Genomic DNA, 22246 nt, shown 5'->3' on the forward strand with positions numbered 1-22246 from the left:
AAAGCTTTGAGAAGTTGCAGACCTCTAAGGCGACCGCCAAGTCTTTAGGCGCCGCTGTTAGGCAACCTCAGCCTTTTCGTTCTGGCGGACAACCATGGAGGGGTAGATCTTTTCGCTACTACTCCTCATTTGGAAGGGTGAAAGGAATGGCCAGTCAAAGGGGCCAACGAAAGTTCCCTCGTGGTGGACGAGGTAGAGGTGCCAAGTCAGCTCCAGGAGCAGCCTCTTTACCATTGGCCTCTGCAACAGCTGCTTCAAAACCGCTCTGAAGGCTTCAGTCCCGGTTCACCAGTGGGGGGCAGGCTGTCTCAGCATCTCGAAGAATGGCGAGCCATTACTTCAGATGCGTGGGCTCTGGAAACAATCAACCACGGCTACTGCCTTCCCTTTATCAATGAGCCTCCGACCAATCCACCGGGGAAGCGCTCTTTGAGGATTCCAGATCTGCTCCTTGTGCAGGAAATTTTAACTCTGCTAGAGAAAGGTGCTATAGAACCAGTGCCTGTGGTGGAGAGGAACAAGGGTTGGTATTCCCTGTATTTTTTGATTCCCAAAAAGGACGGGAGACTGAGATCCATCTTGGACTTGAGATACTTGAACACCTTCCTCAGGAAAGACAAATTCAAGATGGTCACTCTTTCTCAGATCCTTCAGGCCCTCCAACTTCAGGATTGGTTGGTGTCATTCGACCTTCAGGATGCTTATTTTCATGTGCCAATCCATCTCAAGCACAGGAAATACCTGAGGTTCGCCGTTGGCGGCTCGCACTATCAGTTTCGAGTCCTGCCATTCGGGTTGACCTCAGCCCCAAGGGTATTCACCAAACTGATGGTGGTGGTGACAGCGCATCTCTGGAGAGGGGGGATTCACGTCTACCCCTACCTGGACGATTCAGGGCACCTTCTCCTGAACAAGCATTAGATCATCTCAACGTTATCTGCCACTCTCTTCGTAGACTGGGCTTCTCCCTCAATTTCAAGAAGTCCCATATGACACCTTCCCAACAGCTGCAGTACATCGGAGCTGTATTAGACACCTCCTTGGGAAAGTACTCGCCACCCAAGGTGAGGGCTCAAGACAATCTCCAGATCGTTAAAAAATTCCAGAATGCCCTGAATCTTCCGGCCTTTGAGTTCCTGAAGTTGCTCGGCCTCATAGCATCCTGCATTTTCCTGGTGCCAGAGTCCCGATTGAGAATGAGACCCCTTCAATGGGCTCTCTGGTCGCAGTTCTCAGGACAGATGTTGGACCACCTTCAGATTCCGACCAGAGTCTCACGGATCTTCTATGGTGGGTCTGCGAAGACAATGTTCTGAAGGGCGAACATTTTTGGCAACCATGGCCGGAGATCACTGTAGTGACGGACGCCTCACTCACGGGGTTGGGGGGCTCACGCCAACGATTTGACTGTTAGCGGTCGTTGATCTCCATCGGAGTCCAAGCTACACATCAATCTTTTGTAGCTGAGGGCGTTCAAACTAGCGCTGAAGGCCTTTCTGCCCTCTGTAGAGGGAAAGAATGTCCTGATAATGACAGACAATACAGTGGCCATGCACTACCTCAACAAGGGGGGAGGTGTAGGGTCACTACCACTGTGCAGAGAGGCAATGCAGCTCTGGTATGGGGCTATTCAAGAAGGAATCTCACTTACTGCTACGTCCCATCCCCTTTCTTCCATACTTGTGGGACATTCCGTCCTTCGGGACGGGACCGGAGCACTTTTGTAAAAAGCATCAACATGTTTTCGTCCTTTTATTTTTACGCGGGGCCACCGCACGTGGCCGTAACCCCGCCCTTCTGAGCTCTGCCCTGCGCATCGCCCTTCAGTGCTTTTCTCTGCGTAGTCTGGGCTGGACGCACTTGCATCACCGGGAGTTTTTGGCTTTTATTCCCGTTGTCCTTCCTTCCTGCTCTGGTTCCATGGTCGTCTAGTCCTCCGTCTATGCCGGAGCGTCTGGGATTTGTGTCCTGTTTTTCATGCGAACGTTGTTTCGGGTGGCTCCCTATCCTCTTTGCCTGGAGTGTCTAGGCCCGGAACATCGCTGGGGCTCGTGTCTTTATTGCGACTCCCTCTCCGTCCGGGCACTCCAGCGTCGTCTTCTCCGGTGGGAGCTGGTGTTCCAATGCATTCCTCCACCGCATTTTCAGCTCTTCATTGACAAAAAAAGAAACGCCCTGTAAAATCTTTACTTTTTAGGGCACCCCGGCCTGGGGACACCTTTCCAGGGTCTTCCAGGATCAGGATGGGCTTGTGTGGCTCTTCTGCCAGGGGCATCCCTGAGGTGTCGCACAAGGGGCCTAATAGGCACACCAGAGCTTCCTGCAAGGGTTCCCTCAGTGAACCTGCCAGCACCAGACATTCTTCCGAGGTTCCCCTTTTGGGGCTAAAGTTCAGCCCAGTTCTTCTGTGGCTCTGGATACCGGGGTTCGACAGGAGGTCTCTATTTCTGGAGCTTTCCACACCGAGTTGCGACTCGAGGCCCCTTTTGAGGGAGCTAAATGTCCTGGGTTAAAACCAGAGGTTCCTCTTCTTGGGGCTAAATCCAGTTGCCGGCAGAATCTAGGGATCCTCTTTGAGAGTCTTGTCAGTCAGGTGCATTCCTCGACCTTCCCACGCTCGGGGTCATGGTGGTACCGGTTCGGTCGAGGGGGCAAAGAAGGCAGTCACGCACCACAGGCCTCTGAGTACCAGCTCTGCCGAGGTTCCTCCACTGGTGGCTAATTCTGGGGCAGTCACTAAGATGTCCAGTAAACATCCTAGATCTGCTAGTACCGGCTCGGCCGAGGATCCTGGTTTCAAGGCTAAAATGTCACTTAAGACCCCTAACTCCCCTGAGGAGACAGTTGCCTCACGCTCTCCTGCGACGCTGTTCACCTCGGGTGTCGACAAAATGGCAGCTCAACCTCCGTGGTCCACGGCAGAAATTTTGGATTGCTCTCTTACACTAACGTTTACTATGGCTGTTGCTGGGAGCATTCCTTTCGGGGCTCAGCAGTTTTTTCCACACCATGTGGACAACAAAAACCTGTTTCTCCCTTCAATCGATTGGCATGCTTGGGCACCGCTGCCTCATACAGTCTTGCTTCCCCCTGGTTCCGCACCCCTGATGGATCTTTGTGGACCCAGCTGGTGGGGGACCTTACTGGCAACCATCCTCATTGCATTCATGGGGGTATGCCCCTCGAGCAGCCTTTGCCAACTCCAGTGCCTAGACCTTCGTCTGAGGATGTGTTTTTGGGAGATTTCAGACACTCAACCCACAATCCCATAAGGGCGTACTTTAAATGTCTTTTTAGAGAAATGTATCCTCCTGTACCGCCTTCAGCCCCAGCTGATCCTACGCAGGTCCCGGTGGTGCCACCTCCTACACCTCTTCCTGCCGGTCCACCTCCAACACTTCCTCCTCTGCCTCCACTTTCCCAGATAGAAAAAACATTGGGTGCTCCGGATAACACTTTAAAACCTGAGGCACCACGTGCAGTAGATCAGTCTTCTGTTCCTGCTTCACTGGATGAGGGCCAAGCGGACCAGGACAACGATTAACAGCCCCGCTCTATTAGAGCATTTCATGACCGGGTACTGGATATGATGGCTCTGCTTGACATTCCAGTGCCCGAGGCCCCCCCTCCACAGGAGGGGGTGCTTTCTGGAGCCTTCACTCTTATCACCTCAGGAGCGCACCTGCGTGTTCCTACAGAAGGACATCTTGGCTGAGGCCCGTAAGGTCTGGAACAAACCCCATACCGGGCTGCATCTCAATAAGAGGATTGACGCTCGTTACAAGCTTCACCCCTCTGAAGATGTAGCTTTGTTGGCTTGTCTGCTCCCATCGTCAACGGTGGTGGCAGCAGCCACCCTCCAGTAAAAGCCGGCCTCTGCATCCTCCACAGCCACGGCCCAAATCTTCTCCAAAGAGGATAAACTCCTTGACGCCATTGGCAAGAAAGTCTTTTCCAATTCGGCACTCCATCTTCGTCAGGCTAACACTGAGCTCATCCTGGCAGCAGCCAATCTTAAGCTGTGGAGGGAGCTAGCCGATTTCCAAGAATGTATTCCTGCGGATAGGCTAGACTACTTCAAAGCCGGTTTGTCGGACGCCAAAGTGTTTGCAACAGGATTTACTGGAGGCTGCGGCTCACCACGTAGATACCTCTGCACGAGGCGTCATGGTTGGGGTTGACATCTCCCGCCAAGCTTGGCTCCATGCACCGTAGTTCTCAAAGGAAGTGCAGGACAAGATGCTGGACCTTCCTTTTGATGGCAAGGAGTTGTTCCATTCCTCCACAGATGAGGCACTCGCAAAGACTAAGGCGAGGACTTTGACAACCAAGTCTTTATTGGTCCTGGTGAAAGCTCCAGCTAAGGCCCCTTATACACAGAGGTCAGGGTCCCAGACTCAGTCCTTCTCAGGGTTCAGGGGGTTTCAAGATCGCTGTGCGCTCCAATCTGAAGTTCCAGTTGGCGGGCCCCGCCGTAAGTAACAATGGCAAGGCGGCCGGTTTTTCTGTCGGCCATCAGCCTCCTCTTCAGGGACAGGTAGTCTCCCTGCTGACAAATCATCCAAATTATATGAATCTCGTCTCATCTGGAGGCGTGGCAGGCCATCACCAAAGACCAGTGGTTTTGTCCATTGCTCGGGTGGGCTTTCGCTTGCCCCTCCCTCCCCTACCCCACCTTTTAACCCTCACTTCCAACAGACTGGGTCGCCCTCCCTAAGAGCTGAGGTACAGAAACTTCTAGACCTCAGAGCAGTGGAGCCTGTTCCCCTCAGGGTATAAGGGGAGGGTTACTACTCGGGTCTGTTCACAGTGCCCAAACCCAACCAGGCTGGCCTGCGCACTTTCGTCGATCTTTTCCAGTTCGATATATCTCTTCTCCAAGAGAAATTCAAGATGATCGCCCGCTGCCAAGTAAAGTCCTCCCTTAGGAAGAAGGGCGATTGGCTCAGTGTGGTAGACCTCCAGGATGCGTACATTCACATTCTGATGTGGAGCCCACAATGGAAATATCTGTTGTTCTCTGTGGGAACGGAACACTTCCAGTTTTGAGTACTCCCTTTTGGTCTCAGCTCGGCACTGCGTGTCTTTACGAAGATGACCGTTATCGCAGCGTTCTTCAGACTGTAGGGAATTCATGTATATGCATACTTGAACGATTGGCTCCTGTGCGGTTGTTAAGAATTTCAATCAGGCGATACACTCTGCTCTCGGCCTAGTGTACAGCGCAATGGAAAAACTTATTTGATATATAGATTCAATTATTTTAAAGATGTACCACTTGTATCACACCCCTTACTTAAAAATACCCCGGGTCACGCTGGACCAGGAATCAGGCTGGTTTGTAAAAGGTATTATTTATCCATTTAAGATCAAAATCACAATATATGTTTTAATAGGTAAACAACAATCACCAATGGGGTGACAGAACACTGAATAATATCTTTAATACACTAGGACTAAGTAATGAGGAACACAAATGCAGCACAGAAAATAATACTTTTGTGTTGGTTTCAGATCAGATAGCACTATGGTTAGAAATTCCCCCTGCAACACACCTCCACCCACCAATAAGCACATTTAAATAAATGTGACGAAATAGCAGGTATTCAGAAATAGTACAGATCAAACAGTGTCTCACTTCCCCCCTTACACAGAAAGAGAAAAATGAAGTGGGCCTTTCAGCTGTCAGAATGACTTTTAAAGTGGCTGAGCAAGAACTCTAAATGTGTGGAAAAATGCTTAAATTATTATAAATTCCTACGGGAGCCACTTTGAACAGTTGCACACAATCACCAGCATGATTTAGTCCAAAGAAAACATTTGAAATCTTAAAGTCCAGGTCAGAAGCAAATGGAAGCTATTTCACACGTGTAAACATTTCTCAAAATGGGAATTTGCGGCAAACTTTCACATGTGCGATATTCGCGATAACAGGAGAATCGCCCTCTTTTAGGTACAAGTAGGAGTTGAAATTTTGTTTCTATCACAAAAACTGAGGGAGTTATAGAGGCTTTAGTAAAGGTTGTTTTTGTGAGATAGGCGCAAGAATGGAAAGAGGCTTCAGTTTTAAAATCCCAAAAATATTGACTATGGACTAGAGCATCCATGCTAAACCCCCAGGACGGCACAACGTAAGAGTCAGGAGTGATTCACGACTCAATCCTGGTTCCTCGATGTCCACCTTGGAGCGCTAGGCTGGTCACTCGAATGAAATTAATAGATCAAAGTTGACAAAATGACTAGGAAAAGGATGCTTTTACAGATAGACAGAATAAGATTTCACTACAGATTTATATAATGGTACTGATTTTGGAAGTAAGGATAAGTCAGAGGTTAGGAGGGGACAAGATAATGCACGGTAATCAACAGTTTCTAGCTTCCTGTTAATACTCACAAAACAAATGTATTTAAGATTTTGGACCATCAGGATTCTGGACCATTGAATCAGATCTATCTGGGACAGACAGCTGGGCACATCGGACTGGACAGGGTCAGCAAGGCTCTCTGGGCACAGGAATGCACGGGATCTGCCCTTCTTGGTTCTGAGGATATTTAAATTCAGCAGGCAAGCATTAACAGAACACCAGGCTGTATTATGATGCTTGCCCTAAGCTTTTGGGATTCTTTTCTAGAATTTGAGGCATAGCTGAGAATGGTTCAGCTATGCATAGGCCTTTCCTTTGCCAAGTTTCTGGAGTCTGGAACAAGGAAGATGTAGATTTCAGCAGCAGAGCGCTCCGCCAGCAGTCAGGAGATGGATAAGTTGCAGAAGTCCCTATGTGTTAGCTGTCCCTATATATTATCTAAAATGACATCACAAAGGGGGTGTATGGGCCGGTTTAGCTAAGCTTGCCCCTATGAAAGGTGATTGGGTCAGTCTACTCTCTGCCTTGATAGGAGGAGAGAACAGAGTGTCATCTTTATGGTATAATTTTATGATGCTGAGAATCCACCCCTTGCCACTGGAACACTGTCTAATTTTGGCAAAATACATATTTACACATGTGCAACCTCTATAAAAATCACATACACAGATTGCATATTTTATGGAGTATCTGCTCCTCGAAATCCCCCAGCTTTGCGACTTTGTTTTGCCTTTTTGCAGAATTGTGTCAATTTTGTAATGAGAACAGTTTCCAATATTTCTGTAAATTTCCACAAATATGCACGTTTACCATGGGAATGTGGATATAAAGTTTCACAATTCTAGCTGAAATACAGTCCCCATAAACCCACAATTATTGCCATTCCTATCAAGAATAAACTACACGGTTGTACTAAGTTTTCAAAGGTAGTGCTAAAAATTAGGTTAATCTGACATTTTCAGATTTTGCACCCCTTCTGATAATAAGTTATACACCTTCTAAAAATGTCCATTACATATCCTGTTAACACCAAATGGTCAGTATTTGTCACTCCTTGAAGCATGTGGTCGCCCCCACCATTGGAATTTTCTTCTGTCAGCCAGGAGTTTCCTGGGCTACAGCAGTTTTACCACCCTTCACACCTTCAATATCCTGGGTTGGAGGATATCCATTGTTTAGTCCTGGGCTAACCAGCAATTAGCACCTCCCCGAGAGTTTCAGCTGAGAGGAAGGCCCTCCTTCTGGGAGATACCTGCTTTTCCAGTTCTTGCAGCTCAGCCAGGTTTAATTTAATTGTTAAATTCCTTTGGTTTTACTTTAGCACATTAGCACAAAACAAACTTGTTGCATCAAATAACAGATAGAATTCTCATTTAAGATTTTAAACCTATGGGATCAAAAACAACTACAATATGGGTTACTATCAGTAACATGCCTCTTATATTGCAAACATTTGAGTTTCAGTTTATAACATGTTAAATTTTAATCTGGAAGGCCCCTGACAGCTGTCATCACAGGTAGCCCTCTGCTGCACAGAGATTTTTTTTACAGATCCACAGGCAGGCCACTTTTGCTTTGGAGATCTTATCTTTTTTTGCTCTTAGCCTTTCAGGACCTTGTAAGTTCACAATGATTCCTTAAACTAAGTGAATTGTAGCACCCAGCGAGAATTTTGAATATTTGGAAGGTTTTTCTGTACCGGCAATCTGAAGTTTCAGCAGCAAAGAAAAGGTGATTTAACACAATATTCAGAGTTTCATTTAGCAAAGCACTGCTTTTTCCTTCGGCACTCCACTTTCAATTATTGTGGAGCCCAGTGACACATTTCAGTAGTGAGAGCTCTGTTCCACCACTGACAACATGCGTGGCAGATTGGGCAGCCATCTTTTTGTGCGTTGAAAAGCGCGATTTTTCAGGGGTTTTGGCACACACACGGGTTTTACGGCCATTTTGCTGTTTCTGACACCACCATAACAGAGTAATGCAGCATAGCAGAGCAAAAGTGGGTCAATACATCCCACACAGTCCTTGGCCACAGACGGCTACGACCAATCTTCAGTCACTCCTTCAGCTCCTGTTCCATCTCAGGCTGTCGGTCAACTGGCGGAAATCATCCATGATGGTCTCTCAAGACCTGATCTTTCTGGATTTCTGTTGGGATACTGTCAGTACCAGAGTATTCCTAATGAGGGACAGGATTGCAGACCTGTTGACCACGTGCCAATTTTTCCTCCAGTCCTCTCACATGACGGCTTGGTGATTCTAGAGCCTACTGGGCCTTGTGGCTTCTTGCGTATTGGCTCTACCTCTTGCGCGCCTGAAGATGAGACGCACCCAGCTAGCTCTTTGGAGTTGCTGGTCCAAGGCTTCGGACCCAGAGTCCAAAATGATCCCATTACAACACGACCGGCTAATCGGCACCTTTTCCCGAACGCATTCAAGTGGCAATTTGTTAACTTCTGAAAACTTTGCAGCATTTGCCACCAACCAACAACTAATTAATTTGGAAACTACTGCTACGGAACTTACCCAAATCTGCTCACTCGTTTATTACCTTAATGCAAATGGATCTCCCATTTTTTTGGACGCTTTAAAACCAGGAGAACATGCATTTAAGCATTGTGCTGTAACACACATACAACTAGTACTTTGCCTACTATTCATCAGTTACTTAAAGATTTACACGCCCTGAGGACGGCCCAGATAGGGTTGAAACACGTGTTGGCGTTTTCTGTTGGCACTTGGTTTTCAATTATTTGTCGACCTACAAATTGTGAAGTTTATGTTCATATATATAGACACCTTATGACATATGTTGCCTAATAATAACATATGAAACCACAAGTGGCTACGTTATAGTTTCTTCTTTATTCTAAACATCCCTTGTTTCTTAAAGTGGTAAATCATTTGACACTGGTTGGAAGCGCAGACAGTGAAGACACCTCAGTTTTTTGCCATGATTCCAGTTCCATCCTCCATGACGGCAGATCTACAATGGTGGTCTTCCGCCAATAACCTTTCAGTGGGGACCTCCTTTCAGGAGCCTTGTCGACAAGTAACCGTCACTACAGACTCCTCCCTTCTGGGGTGGGGAGCGACGCTACAGCACTTCGAGGTGTTCCATTGGTGGATGCCTCAAGAAAGGCAGTTGCATATCAATTATCTGGAACTCCTGGCGGTGTTCTTAGCGCTCAAAGCTTTTCAACCGACTATCAGCAACAGCGTAGTCCGTGTTTGCACGGACAATTCTGTTGCAATGTTTTACATCAACAAGCAGGGAGGCACCAAGTCTCCTCTCCTTGTGGATCTGGCTATACAGATTTGGAATTGGGCCACCCAGCACACTCTTTGGCTACAGGCAGTGCACATCCCGGGTCACGTCAGTGTGGCTGCAGATTCACTCAGTTGCCAGTCGACAACCAGTTACGAGTGGGAAATGAACAGCAAAGTCATCTCCAACATTTTCCATCAATGGGGCACCCCAGAGGTGGACCTCTTTGCAACTTCTTCAAACAAGAAACTACCTCTTTATGCATCCAGGAACGGGCCGGAGCGTCCTCCCTGGGGGACGCCCTCGAGATTTCGTGGGACAACATGAGAGCTTATGCTTTTCCTCCATTGCCTCTGATTCACCAGTCGCTCTGCAAGCTCAGGAGTTCATCGAACTGCACTCTCCTGTTCACAGCTCCCTGGTGGCCAGCGAGGTTCTGATTTTCAGAACTACAGCATCTGTCGGTACTCGCCCCCTAATCCCCCCCGATCAGATTGCCGCAGATTCCCAACCTTCTTCACCAGAACAATCATCAGATGTGGCACCCCTCCCCACAATCGTTCAGCTTGGCGGCCTGGTGCCCGAGTTCAGATCTTTAGCACAGTTCAATCTGTCTGAAGACAATATGCGCATTATCCAAGCATCCAGGAAACCTTCTACGAGGACTCAGTACTGGAGCAAATGGCTCAGTTTCTTCCACTTGTAGTTGGCTAAGTTCGATCCCAAGCAAGCTTCGATCGACACCGGTCTCTCCTTTGTGTCCCATCTGGCAGCTTCTGGCATTCATGTTCTGTCATGCAGGACTTACCTTTCGGCTAGTGCGGCCTACCTGTCCACGGACCGCTGTTCTGCTTCATTGACTAATCCAGTCATTAAAAGAAATTTTGCGGTTCTTCATCTCTTCCCGCCGGTGCGCACCCCTCATCCCAAATGGGATTTGAACGTGGTCCTCACCGCGTTATGGCATAAGCCATTTGAACCTATGGCCACTACCCATCTTAAATACCTTTCTTGGAAGATTGCCTTTCTGATCGCAGTAACATCGGCGAGGTGAGTTAGTGAGCTCCAAGCTCTTTCAGTGGAACAGCCATTCCTCACTTTCCACAGGGATAAGGGTTTGCTTCGCACAAATCCTTCCTTCCTGCCTGAGGTGGTAACCGATTTTCATTTGAGCCAATCAATCTCCTTGCATGTCTTTTTTCCTAACCCGGCATCTGATGCCGAGAGAGTTTTACACAACTTGGACGTCAGGCGAGCCCTGAAGTTTTACCTCGATAGAACGAGTGAACTCAGAAGCTCCTCACAACTCTTTGTCACATTCGATGACCTGAAAGGGATACCGGCTTCAAAAGCAACTATCTCCTGATGGATTGCCTCATGTATTTCAGAAGCTTATAGCATTCAAGGCCTTTAACCTCCGAAGGGCATCCATGCTCATCTTGTACGGGGCAAAGCGGCTGCTGTTGCCTTCCAAAAGTAGGTTTCGACCATCGGCAAGGCGGCTACATGGGCTTCGCCATCAGCTTTTTGTAAGTATTACTGCTTAGACCTGAGCTCCAGGGCCGACGCCCAATTCGGCCAGGCTGTTCTGAAGAACTTATTTCAGTAGAGGTTTTTTTTTTCCATCCACCTGTTCTGCCTACGGTGTGTGCTTGGGAATCTCCCACAAGTATGGAGGAAAGGGGATGAGACGTAGGAGCATAATGCTCACCGTAGTGACTACCTTGCTCCTAGTCCATCGTCCCATTTCCTCCATACACCCGCCATCCCCTCTAAAAAGTATCCTCTATTATTGCTTAAATGGTCTCAGACCTGGTGATAGAAAAGGACTGAAGGGCGATGCGTGGGGCGGAGCTCAGGAGGGTTGGGTTACGGCCACATCCAGTGACCCTGCGTAAAAATAAAAGCACAAAAACCAAAGTTTTGAAGCTTTTTACAAAAATGCCCCGGTCCCGTCCTGAAGGACGTAATGTCCCATAAGTATGGAGGAAAGGGGACTATGGACTAGGAGTTAGGTAGTCGCTATGGTGAGTAACTTTGTTAATCGGCGGTTCACCTGGTCGGGGAGGAGAACACGGCGTGGACGCTCTGAGCAGGCAGAGCAGTCTCATGAGTGGGAACTAGCTCCGGAAGTCCTTCAAGAGATCTTCGCCCTTTGGGGAACCCCTCAAGTGGATCTGTTCTCGACCGTTGCCAACTGGAAGTGCGAGCTGTACTGCTAAAGGGAATTTCATCCGAGAGGAGCTCTAGGAGACGCGTTCATGGTGGATTGGGTATTCCCACTGCTGTATGCGTTTCCTCCAGTCCCCGTCATTCCTCAAGTTATCAGGAGGTTGAGGAGGTTCGGGAACCGCATGATCCTCATTGATCCGGATTGGGCCAGGAGAACGTGGTACCCGGACCTTCTGGATATGTCCATCTGTCCTCCGAAATGTCTTCTGCAAAGGGAGAATTTTCTCTTGCGAGAGGAGGGTCGGGTTCTCCATCCAGAGGTCCACACTCTCAACCTTCACACTTGGTTTCTGAAAGGTTGAGGTACAAGGATTGGGACCTTCTGGATGACGTAATGGAGGTGTTGCTTTCAGCCAGAAGGCCAGCAACGAAGTCGCTCTACCGTTGCCGTTGGAATATGTTTTGTGACTGGTGCAGGGACAGTAATGTTGATCCTTTTCAGTGTACAACACCATAAGTTCTATCCGTTCTGCTTTTGTTAGCACACATAGGTCTTCAGGTTGGTACCATTAAGGGTTACCTGGCAGCGCTTTCTATTTTTAAGCGCTCATCAGAGGAATGCTGCTATTTTAAGATCCTTCTTGTCATTCAGTTTCTAAAAGGGCTCACAAATGTATTCCCACCTTCTCCATTTCAGGTTCCGGTGTGGGACCTCAACCTGGTTTTAAAATTCCTGATGGGTGCTCCTTTTGAACCCTTGCACTCATGTCCATTGAGGTTGTTGACCTTTAGGACAATACTGTTGGTTGCACTTACATCTGCACGTAGAGTGAACGAGTTGCAAGCGCTTTCTTCCAAGCCATCCTTTTCTATATTCCACAAGGACAGGGTTGTATTAAAGGTGAAGCCCTACTTCTTGCCTAAGGTTTTTTCAGACTTTCACCTAAGGCAGAAAATTGTACTACCAGCATTCTATCCTCCTCCGCATCCTAGTAAGGAAGAGGAGAGGCTACATCGGTTCGACCCTAGGAGAGCGCTTCGCATTTATGTTTCCAGGATGTCCAAATTGAGAGTGGACAACCAACTCTTTCTAGGGTATACAGGACACCGACTAGGCCTGGCTGTTTCCAAACAGACCATGTCTAGGTGGATCATCCTCACTATTTCTGAATGCTACAGACTGGCACTCAAGGAACCGCCTGAGGGTTTGCATGCTCATTTCACCAGAGGCATGGCCACTTCGACTGCCCTGCAGAGAGGTGCCCCTATTAAGAATATCTGTGATGCTGTCACGTGGTCATCTATACACACGTTTACTAAGCATTACTCTCTAGATACTTCCCATGCTCAGGATGTTGCTTTTGGTAAGGTAGTCCTTTACTCTGCCCTTTAAAACTTCTGCATGTCTGAATTCTTCACCCTCCTCCTATCATGGATACTGCTTTGGGAGTCTGTCAAAGATGAGGAATACGTTGGAGGACACAATCCATTCGAAGAACAAGTTACCTACCCCTGGTAACGTTCTTTCGACTGGATGTTCCTCCAACGTATTCCTCATCGCCCTCCCAACATACCCCTCTTTTGGAATTTCCCAGGCCATTGCAGCTTTCGTTCCAACAAGGCTGAGTACTGCCCTGCCCATGTTCATGGGCACTTCTGCTATGCGAGGAGGGGGGAAAACCGAACTGAGGCTACCTATACATTTGATGACGTCACCCTTGACGGAGGCCTTCGAGGGACATCGACTCAACGCCATCAACGAAGGGTGCTCTCTGCTGAATTTTATTTCCGAAGCTGGACATTACATGTCAAAGATGAGGAATACGTTGGAGGAACATCCAGTCGAAAGAACGTTACCAGGGGTAAGTTACTTCTTCTATAGTTGCCATCAAGGAAGTCCCAGAACATAAAACTGACTGGGAGTGTATTCCCAGTACTTATTTCTCTGAAAATTGGTGTGCATATCAGTTCAACAAGGTAAAGATTCTAGGCATTTTGTTGTCCTATCAAGAAGGGGGCTGATTGATGCCACTTTGCCTTCAAGGCCTGTCCTATCAAATCCCATCATGAAAATATCAGAAGTGCCTGAAATTATTTATGCAGCAGGCTTCTGGGGATTCGTTAGTACCCCTGCCAGCACAGTTGGCTTATCAGAGCCCCTTCCTGGTGTCTCTTGTTAATGTTCAAAATTTGTGCAGAACTCATCACCCAAGAATTTTTAGGAAACAATTGGAAAATAATTTCCAGTGCAGAGGATTCGGTTCATTGGACCAATACTTACTTGCTGTGGATTCGCTCACACCCCACCTTGGAGAGGATTTTTGCCAACAAGGACATTACCTAGGAAAGAACCATGATTTAAGTTGTTTGGCTTCAAATGGATATGGACCTTATGTCCTTGAATTCATGTGGTATCTTTTGTGAAGCTCAGGACATTGTCAGCTCCCAAGATACTGGGCCCAGTCTTGAGATGCTTAAACATAAGCTGTTGTGGAATTACCACAGCTGTTAAAAGTTCCTCTTTGGTGGATTTTGGGAGATTACCTTCTTCTAAGAGCCACTTTTCAGAGTCATTCTTCTCCAATTTCCCTGACAACGGAAGCCTCAGAGTTTGGACAGGCATTACTTTAAGGGTTGTTGCAGGTGTACAGCCTCTGGTCTGCACAAGAGAGAAGAGGGAGTGCATAAAGGTGCTGGAGCTGAAGTCTATCCTTTGTCTATGCTGGAGTTTCTTCTGTTCCGGTAGTAAAGGTGGCAAGTGCACATGGACAGCACCACTTAAATGCTTTATGTAAAGAAGCAGGTTGGTCTCCCAGTCCTGCTCGCTTTGCTTTATGGCAATTCTGGTCTGGCTCTGGGCAATTACCAACAATAATTTTCCAGAGTGTTCAGGGAGTCCTAGGCCTCCTCATAATCCCTTTATTTTGAGACATTGGGCCTCATTACGGGTCCGGTGAACCCATATAAAATTACTGGCGCCTAACTTCCTGGTGTCCGGGCTATTACAAGTCCGCCGGCCGAGACGTCGGGTGCCAGTAATTTGGTTAATTCCCACTCCCATAGGAGTTGGGATACGGAAGCACCGGCACTGTTGTTGACGGTGCCGGTGCTTCCGTGATGGCTTTGCCTACCGTGGCTACTGCATCCAGCAGGGTCAGACCTGTCGGGCGCAGCGGTTCCGGCAATCAAACACATAGTTTGCCGGTCTGGAAACGGTGCCGGTAAGGTTACGGCACCATTATTTTCGGACCGGCAAACTCGGCATGAGGCCCATTGTGTCTCATAGCACAATGCAAAATCAAATAACGCAATTCTCATCTCGTCCAATTACAATTTGTCAGGACAATGTACATATAATAAACTGAAAGGTTATTAGATTTAAAAAATAAAACGTACTTTTATCAATACTATTAAAAAATAAGAAATATAATTAAAATGAATGTCCCATCCTGGCTAAAATCATGGTGTCTTGAATAAGGAGGCTGTCCAACTCATTAGGCTTTCCGTACTTATCTCCCAATTCTGAAGTCCTCTAACCGGTTAGTTCAGAAAATATTTCTGCAATGGGGTGTCCCCCAGGCACATTTATTTGCTGCAAGGCACAACTGAAAGCCTTAGTCCTACGTATCATGGATAAAGGGGAAAGGTTTGAATTTCTTGGGGACTCCTTTCACTTGATTAGTTGGGCAGGTTCATTTATGCCGTTGCTCTGTTTATACAGAGGTTTCTTCGTAGGTTTAGGATCCACTTGAACTGATTCTGATCGATCCAAACTAGCCTTGCCAGTTCTGGTACTCTAACCTGCTATTCCTGTCTGGCACTATTCTTTGATCTTCCCTCATGGAAAGACATGCCATTATTAGCAAGTATTGATCATCACCACCCCCTCCCCACCATTACTCTGCTTCAGAGATTGGTACCAGAGGAGCCTGATAACACTAAGAAGGGGATATTGCAGCTATAATACAAATTCATTCAAAATAGGTGTGGGGCAGGCAGGATTCCACCAGGAAATCGAGGAAAAGCAAAAGAATAGGATTCTGTCTATGGGCTCTAAAAATGAAAGTAAACCCCTTTTTTGTGCCCTAAAACATGAAAAGGGTAACACTGTTAATTACTTAAACCTACCTAAACAAGGGTGGTGGTAGTAGTATCTCTTTACAGAAAGTAGCCATCTGATGTTACTGAATGTGTTCAGGAGTTACTTAACACATTCAGTTAGTTATTTCTTACGCTAAGGAAGGAAAATCTTAGTCTTTTTTTTCGTGCATCCATGGGCTGCTGTATTGTATTTTATTTTTGTTTAAGATGTTATATGTGGTATTTTTGATTGGTTCGGCACTACTCCCGATATTAATTGTAGCACACAAACAGCTACAAGTTCATTATGGCTTTGAGCAGAGCAGGTGTACACACATCTCATGATGAAACTGGGTTTGCTCTTAGCTACCGAAGAGTACAATGAGGTGGCTGCCAGAGGTTGAAATATGACGTGGGCTGCGCTGTTTCTGCATCTTTAACGTTCCAGCGCACGTTTCCTTTCTCAGAATCGTTTTGGTGATCCTGTGCGAAATGTCCTGAAGATTAATTCAACATTTCTGCCATTGCTTACAATGTTGAAGCGTCGTCCGTGTATTCAAAGTGTGCTTTATGAAATAAGCAAATTCAGTAATCCTTTACTTTTTCTTTCAGACAATGACTCTTCTGTCGGTGGTTCTTAAATAAGACTTAATTATATTTCACAACAATGCATGACCTCTTTCGTGACTCGATCTGATGCTTCTATTAATCCCTACATATTTTACTTTAACCACAGGTGCTGTCCCGTACTTGAAAACCAAGTTCATCTGTGTAACACCGTAAGTGTTTAGTTCTCGCTTCTGCTTTTTTCAGTTTATTATTTTCTTTAGACATCTGGATGCTGGAATTCAGTAAGGACACCATATACCATTGCTTGGGTGCATTCTATGAGCCTTAATGACAGTTCGGAGGTCTCTCTCCTCCCTCTCCCTCTCTCTCTCTCTCCCTCTCTCTCTCTCTCTCTCTCTCTCTCTCTCTCTCTTCCCCCCCCCGGTCTCTCTCTCCCCCCCGGGTCTCTCTCTCTCTCTCGCTCTCTCTCTCTCTCTCTCCCCCTCTCTCCCCCCCTCTCTCTCTCTCTCCCTCTCTCTCTCTCTCTCTCTCTCTCTCTCTCTCTCTCTCCCCCTCCCTCTCTGTCCCCCTCTCTCTCTCTCTCTCTCCCCTTGTAACCCTGATTAGTGTTATCGGTTGTTGTGCCCTATTGTGTAATAGCTTGCTAATACTGGTGCTGTTCGCCGTATAAGCAGGCTCAAAAACTCCCTCCAGGACTTGCTAACTTTCCGTACGCTCACCGCAGGCTAGTGTTCTAATGGGAAATTAGGTTTCCAGTTACTCTGTATGACATAACCTAGTACACTCACGCCCACCTTTAACTCACCCTACTCTTACGTCCTGTCCCCTTTCCACCATACTGCATGGGCGTCCCTTCCAAGGGACAGGAGACAGAACCTTTTTCACCAGAAAAAAACCTTCTTCCCCTTTAAATTTAGAGGCGCGCGGGGTGTGCTGCCCTTGAGCATGCACTGCCTTCACTCCGCCCCATCCCCGGCGCCACACCTCAGTCCCCTTTTTCGCGTCGACGGGAAAGGGCCGAATTGACCAGCGCTCCTGGGTTTGGCTTCGGCCATGTAATTCCATGCACAGATACATCTTCTGTCTTTTTTTTGTCTTTTTATCATTCTAGCTACTCGGCCCTCTGGCGTCACGCTCTTCCCCGGCGCATGTCGACTTCCACAGGGTTCAGCAGGTGTCCATCCTGCGACGGGCTCTTCCCAACTTCAGACCTCCACGACCTCTGCCTATGTTGCCTTGGCCCAGACAACGGTTGGCAAGCTTGTACAGCGTGCAAAGCCCTGTCATCGAGGTCTCTGAAGAACAGACAAGCCAGATGGAGGGAGCTCTTCCAGAAGTCTCCTCCAGAGGACCTCAAGGACTTTGTCAAATTCCGATCCAGGCCCAAAGCAGGGCCTCTATTCTCAATCGCACCCCGCAAGGGAGACTCCTTTCCAAGGACTCGCCCACGCAGGATGGGGCTGCTCAGGTTCTCGTACCGGCATGTGCACCAAGGCTACTCCAGCTACCGGCCTCCTGGCCGAGGGAACGGAAGGTTCTTGTACCGGATCTTCACCCGAAGGGCTACGCCCATGTACCGGCATTATGTCCGAGGGGCCATGCCCTAGTACCGGCAATACGTCCAAGGGGGCGCCTAAATGCAGCTTTTCCAGCCCCCGGGCCGAGGCTGTCGCACCTACCAGGTCTAAGCCCGAGGAGCAGGGTAGGCCTCACGATCCACTCTCGAGTCCTGGAGGAGGCTGGGCCCAGCGAGCCGAGCAACACGACACAGGCACGTGGCAGGCAGCTCAACAAAATGGCTGCCGTGCCAGACATCAACACCCCGTACAACACCTTTCTAGGAATTCGGCGAGGAACACGTGTCAAGGTGGGGCTGGCCTCAACCAGGTACGTGGCCTACAGCCTATCCCTCATTTGCGCAGGACAGGTTCCCTCTGCGTCCGTATGGGCAGGACATGCAGCGGCTCCAGCAGCCTCCCGCTACCCTGGCAGTACCCCCTAACACACCTCCAGCCTGTGAGGACAGGTTCTTTGAGAGGTTCCTCGGGCTCATGAAGTCCCCTCAGATGGGGGTTATCCTCAGGGACGCAATCGGGGACATGCTCCCTCCAATGCTTCCAGCGCCCCCCGGCCCCTCAGCCGATTCCACAGGAGGTTCCGTACCAGCCTCATCCACAGCCTCCGGCTCCGGTTCCGGCACCTCAGCCCCTGGCTCCCGCTACTCCTCCACCAGCGCAAGATCCTCCTGACCCACAGGACACGGACGAGGAGGAGGACCCTGACATGCCCTCCTCAGCCAAGGCCTTCTACAAACTTCTTGCAGGGCTGGCTGAGTACCTAGGCCTGCCTCAATCCGAGGTCGAGCAACCAGCAGAGGTGGTCCTCGCTGAAGTCCTCAAACAACGCCCCTCTACCAAAATGGGAATTCAGACCAATGTAGTCTCCCTGGCCAAAAAGGGTTGGCTCAAGGCCCTCTGTCCAGCCGGTCAATCGACGCCTGGACGACAAGTACAGGCAGATGGAGGGGGGGATACACTCTTGCTATCGGCACATCCTCAGCCCCACTCCTCAGTGATCGCTGTAGGATCACTATACTCCAAGCCTGTCGTCCTCGGCCTCCTCCTCTGCAGCGGTGCTACGCAAGGAGGAGAATATCTTGGAGGCGCACGGGAAGATGCTGTATTCCAACGTGTCCTTGCATCTTCGTCAGTCCAACTCCAATGCCATGCTGGCGGCCGCTAACCAAAGGTTATGGCGGAAATTGCGGACTTCCTCCCGGAACTCCCTACGCAGAGCCAATCACGTTTCAGGGCGGGACTGGCTGAGGCCAAGCTGGTGGCGCAGGATCTTATGGAGTCCACTGTGGCCCGTAACCTCTGGCCGTATTTAACCCGGATGTCCAGGAACGCATATTAGACCTGCCGCTCGAGGAAGGGGTGAGGGGGCATCTTCCACTCCACCACAGACTAGGAGCTAGACAAAAACAAAAACAGCTCACAAACGGCCAAGTCTTTATCCAGCCAAATTGTACACCCAGTCACAGCAGCGCTCTGACCAGCCCCGTATGTACGGAGGGTTCCGTGGCTTCCAAGAATGGAGGTCCAGGCAACTGACTCCAAATCGGCGCAAGCCACAAAGGAGGGTGGGGTTACATTTTACAGTCCCCCCTCCTCCGCCTCACCCTTGGATAGAAAGAAGGCATGACACGCCCCTCCGGGTCCACGTGTCAGGCTTGCTCTTCATGCACATTTCTGGCGCCCGAATTTCGCAGACCCCTGGATCCTCTCTGTAGTATCCACGGGGTAGCGCCTACCCATCCCAGCCTCTCTTCCCTACTCCCCTCCCTCAAGTTGGGACAGCAACTCTTCTGGCGGCGGTCCACTCGCTCGCAGAGAGCCAGGCAGTGGAGGAAGTCCCAGCCTCCCAGCGAGGCTTGGGCTTTTACTCATGGATTTTTGCCATTCAGAAGAAGAACCAGGCGGGCATGAGAGTTGTGCTGGACCTTTCCACCCTCAACATCTCCTTACCTCTACAAAAATTCAAGATGGTTACCCCAGCTTTTATAGCAGAAACATTGTGCAAGGGTGTCATGCCTACCCCCGGAGCACCAGGCCAGGCACAGCACCCCCGGGAGCAGGCATCACGCCCCCGGGTAAAAGCCCAGCGGCCCTTTATAGGGGCTCTTTGGACTCTGTCCTGGTGCCGTTGGCGCCAGGCTCATGTTGGACATCAGTCCTGGCGCCATAGGCGCCAGGCTCATAAGGGGAAGGGTTTGGTGCACTTACCTGAAGCAGACCATGCTGCACACTCACCTGATGCAGACCATGCTGCATGAAGAACCAAGCCAAATGAGGCTTAGGAGGGACTATTTTTCTGAAGGAACTATTTTGTTACTTGGGTGGGGCTGTGGAAGAATACTCACCTGGAACTTCTTCCAAAGCTATTTAAGCCACGCCCGGACAGCCACACGTGCTTCGCGTTATTCTGCATCCCAGCAGCTGAACGCTCACCGTGTCTGCTCCTGCACCTGGACTCCAGCCACGCCCGCCTCGAACCTGGAACACCTGTAAGGGAATAAGAGAAGAGAAAGGTGAAAACCAAGAACTTATTCAACCTTCTTACCTGCATCCGGAATCTTCACGCCAGCATTCCTGAAAGAAGACTTCCATTTAAAAGAACCGCGTTGCTCGCTGCAGCGCCGCGCTTCACTCACCTGTTCCCGAGACGCCGCCCGGCTCCATCGCGGCTCTCAGCACTGGTCGCCACATCTCTGCACCTAGGGGAGAGAAGAAGAGACAAAAGGAGAGCAAGGGAACACAAGAGGAAAGCCGAATTTTCAGCCATATTACTTACCGGCTTTTCTTGGTGAACCATTCCACATCTCGGGTCGGCGCCGCATCTTTGGCAGGTACCGCACCCCGGCCCCTATGGGGAAAGGACAAAAGACATTACTGGGAAATTATAAAGACATTTAGAGGGGTCGCCCTCATCACTAACTCACCTGATTTTACCACCGGCAATTTAACCCCTCAACGCATCGCCTTTGCACCTGAAATAAAGGACAGAAAAAACAACATAAAAGGAGGCTCACACTTGAACTTTTGCATCTTCATACTTACGGCGTATCGCTCAGAAAAGTCAAGTGGATGTGCAGCGCCATTCTGAAAACCAGTGAAGTAACTGGACAAACGCGCGTCCCTGCACCAGAAGCAGGATGGAGAGTTCATCCTTCCAAACCATAAGGTGAGCGTAAACCGGGGGTTTTGGAGGAAGTCGGAGAAGAACGAAGGGGGGAAGGGGGGAGCAAGCACACTATTCAGCAGACAGTTAATCCCCTTTCTCATCTGCAGAAGGATATTCCTACGGGCCAGACAAGCAAGATTTGGGGGTCCTGTTCAATCGGTGGTCCGAATTCTGCGCATCACGCTTGAAGAGGCCACAGCAACCCAGACCAGACCAGCGCCTCCGTGGGAGCCAGGTGAGCGTTACAAAGGGAGACTGGATGTGCTCCCTGGATCTGAAAGACGCGTACCTACATGTCACGATTTGGCAGCCCCATTGTTCTTTCTTCCGGTTCAGGATCATGGGCTACCATTCCAATACAAGGTCCTTCCTTTTGGCCTCAATTCGGCCCCCAGGGTCTTTACCAGACTCATGAATACTGTGGCTGTCCTCCTCAGAGCTAAGCGCCTCCACCTATCCATACCTCGACGACTGGCTCTTCAGTGCTACATCTCGGAAGCGGTTGACCACTCTTCCCATGCTCTTATGAATACCCTACATGATTTGGGCTTTTCACTCAATCTCAAGAAGTCGCAGCTACATCCCACACAGGATCTGACATTTTTGGGCCTCATCTGGGACACGTGCTCCGAGAGGGTGTTTCCCTCAGAGGACAAGATCACAGCTATCAAGAGGGCCACCACTCGCTTCCTCAGCAGAGAAGTGACATCGGCCTGGTGGTACCAACATCTCCTGGGTCTCTTGCCAGCGGTCCTATTAGCCGTCCCACACACGAGACTAAGGATGAGGAGAATTCAGCTGCACTTGACGGCATCATGGAACCAGGAGCAGGGTTCTCAATCCGAGATGATCAACGTTCCTCCATCCTATCCCTCCACCTGGACCTCACATGGTGGTCCAGGGATTGCAACCTACAGACGGGCAGGCCCTTCCGGCCTCCCACCCCGCAGGTCACCATGGACTCCTCGCTCGAGGGCTGGGGAGCCACCCTAGACGATCTCTCGGTCCACAGCACCTGGACTCGAGCGGAGCAGGAGTACCACAT

At 49.2% G+C, this 22246-nt stretch overlaps 1 protein-coding gene across 5 annotated transcripts in view; it reads left to right on the forward strand.

The window, feature by feature from the left end:
* STAT3 (signal transducer and activator of transcription 3) overlaps window positions 1–22246 on the forward strand; it is a 609635-nt gene that overhangs the window by 522772 nt on the left and 64617 nt on the right. For all 5 annotated transcript variants that reach the window (XM_069634450.1, XM_069634449.1, XM_069634453.1 and 2 more), the window contains exon 22: window positions 16625–16667. In XM_069634450.1, coding sequence (XP_069490551.1) covers window positions 16625–16667 — 43 coding nt within the window. The remainder of the gene's footprint in view (window positions 1–16624; window positions 16668–22246) is intronic.

The sequence above is a fragment of the Ambystoma mexicanum genome, chromosome 13 (assembly GCF_040938575.1).
Source record: "Ambystoma mexicanum isolate Mex_15411 chromosome 13, UKY_AmexF1_1, whole genome shotgun sequence".
Taxonomy (NCBI): Eukaryota; Metazoa; Chordata; class Amphibia; order Caudata; family Ambystomatidae; genus Ambystoma; species Ambystoma mexicanum.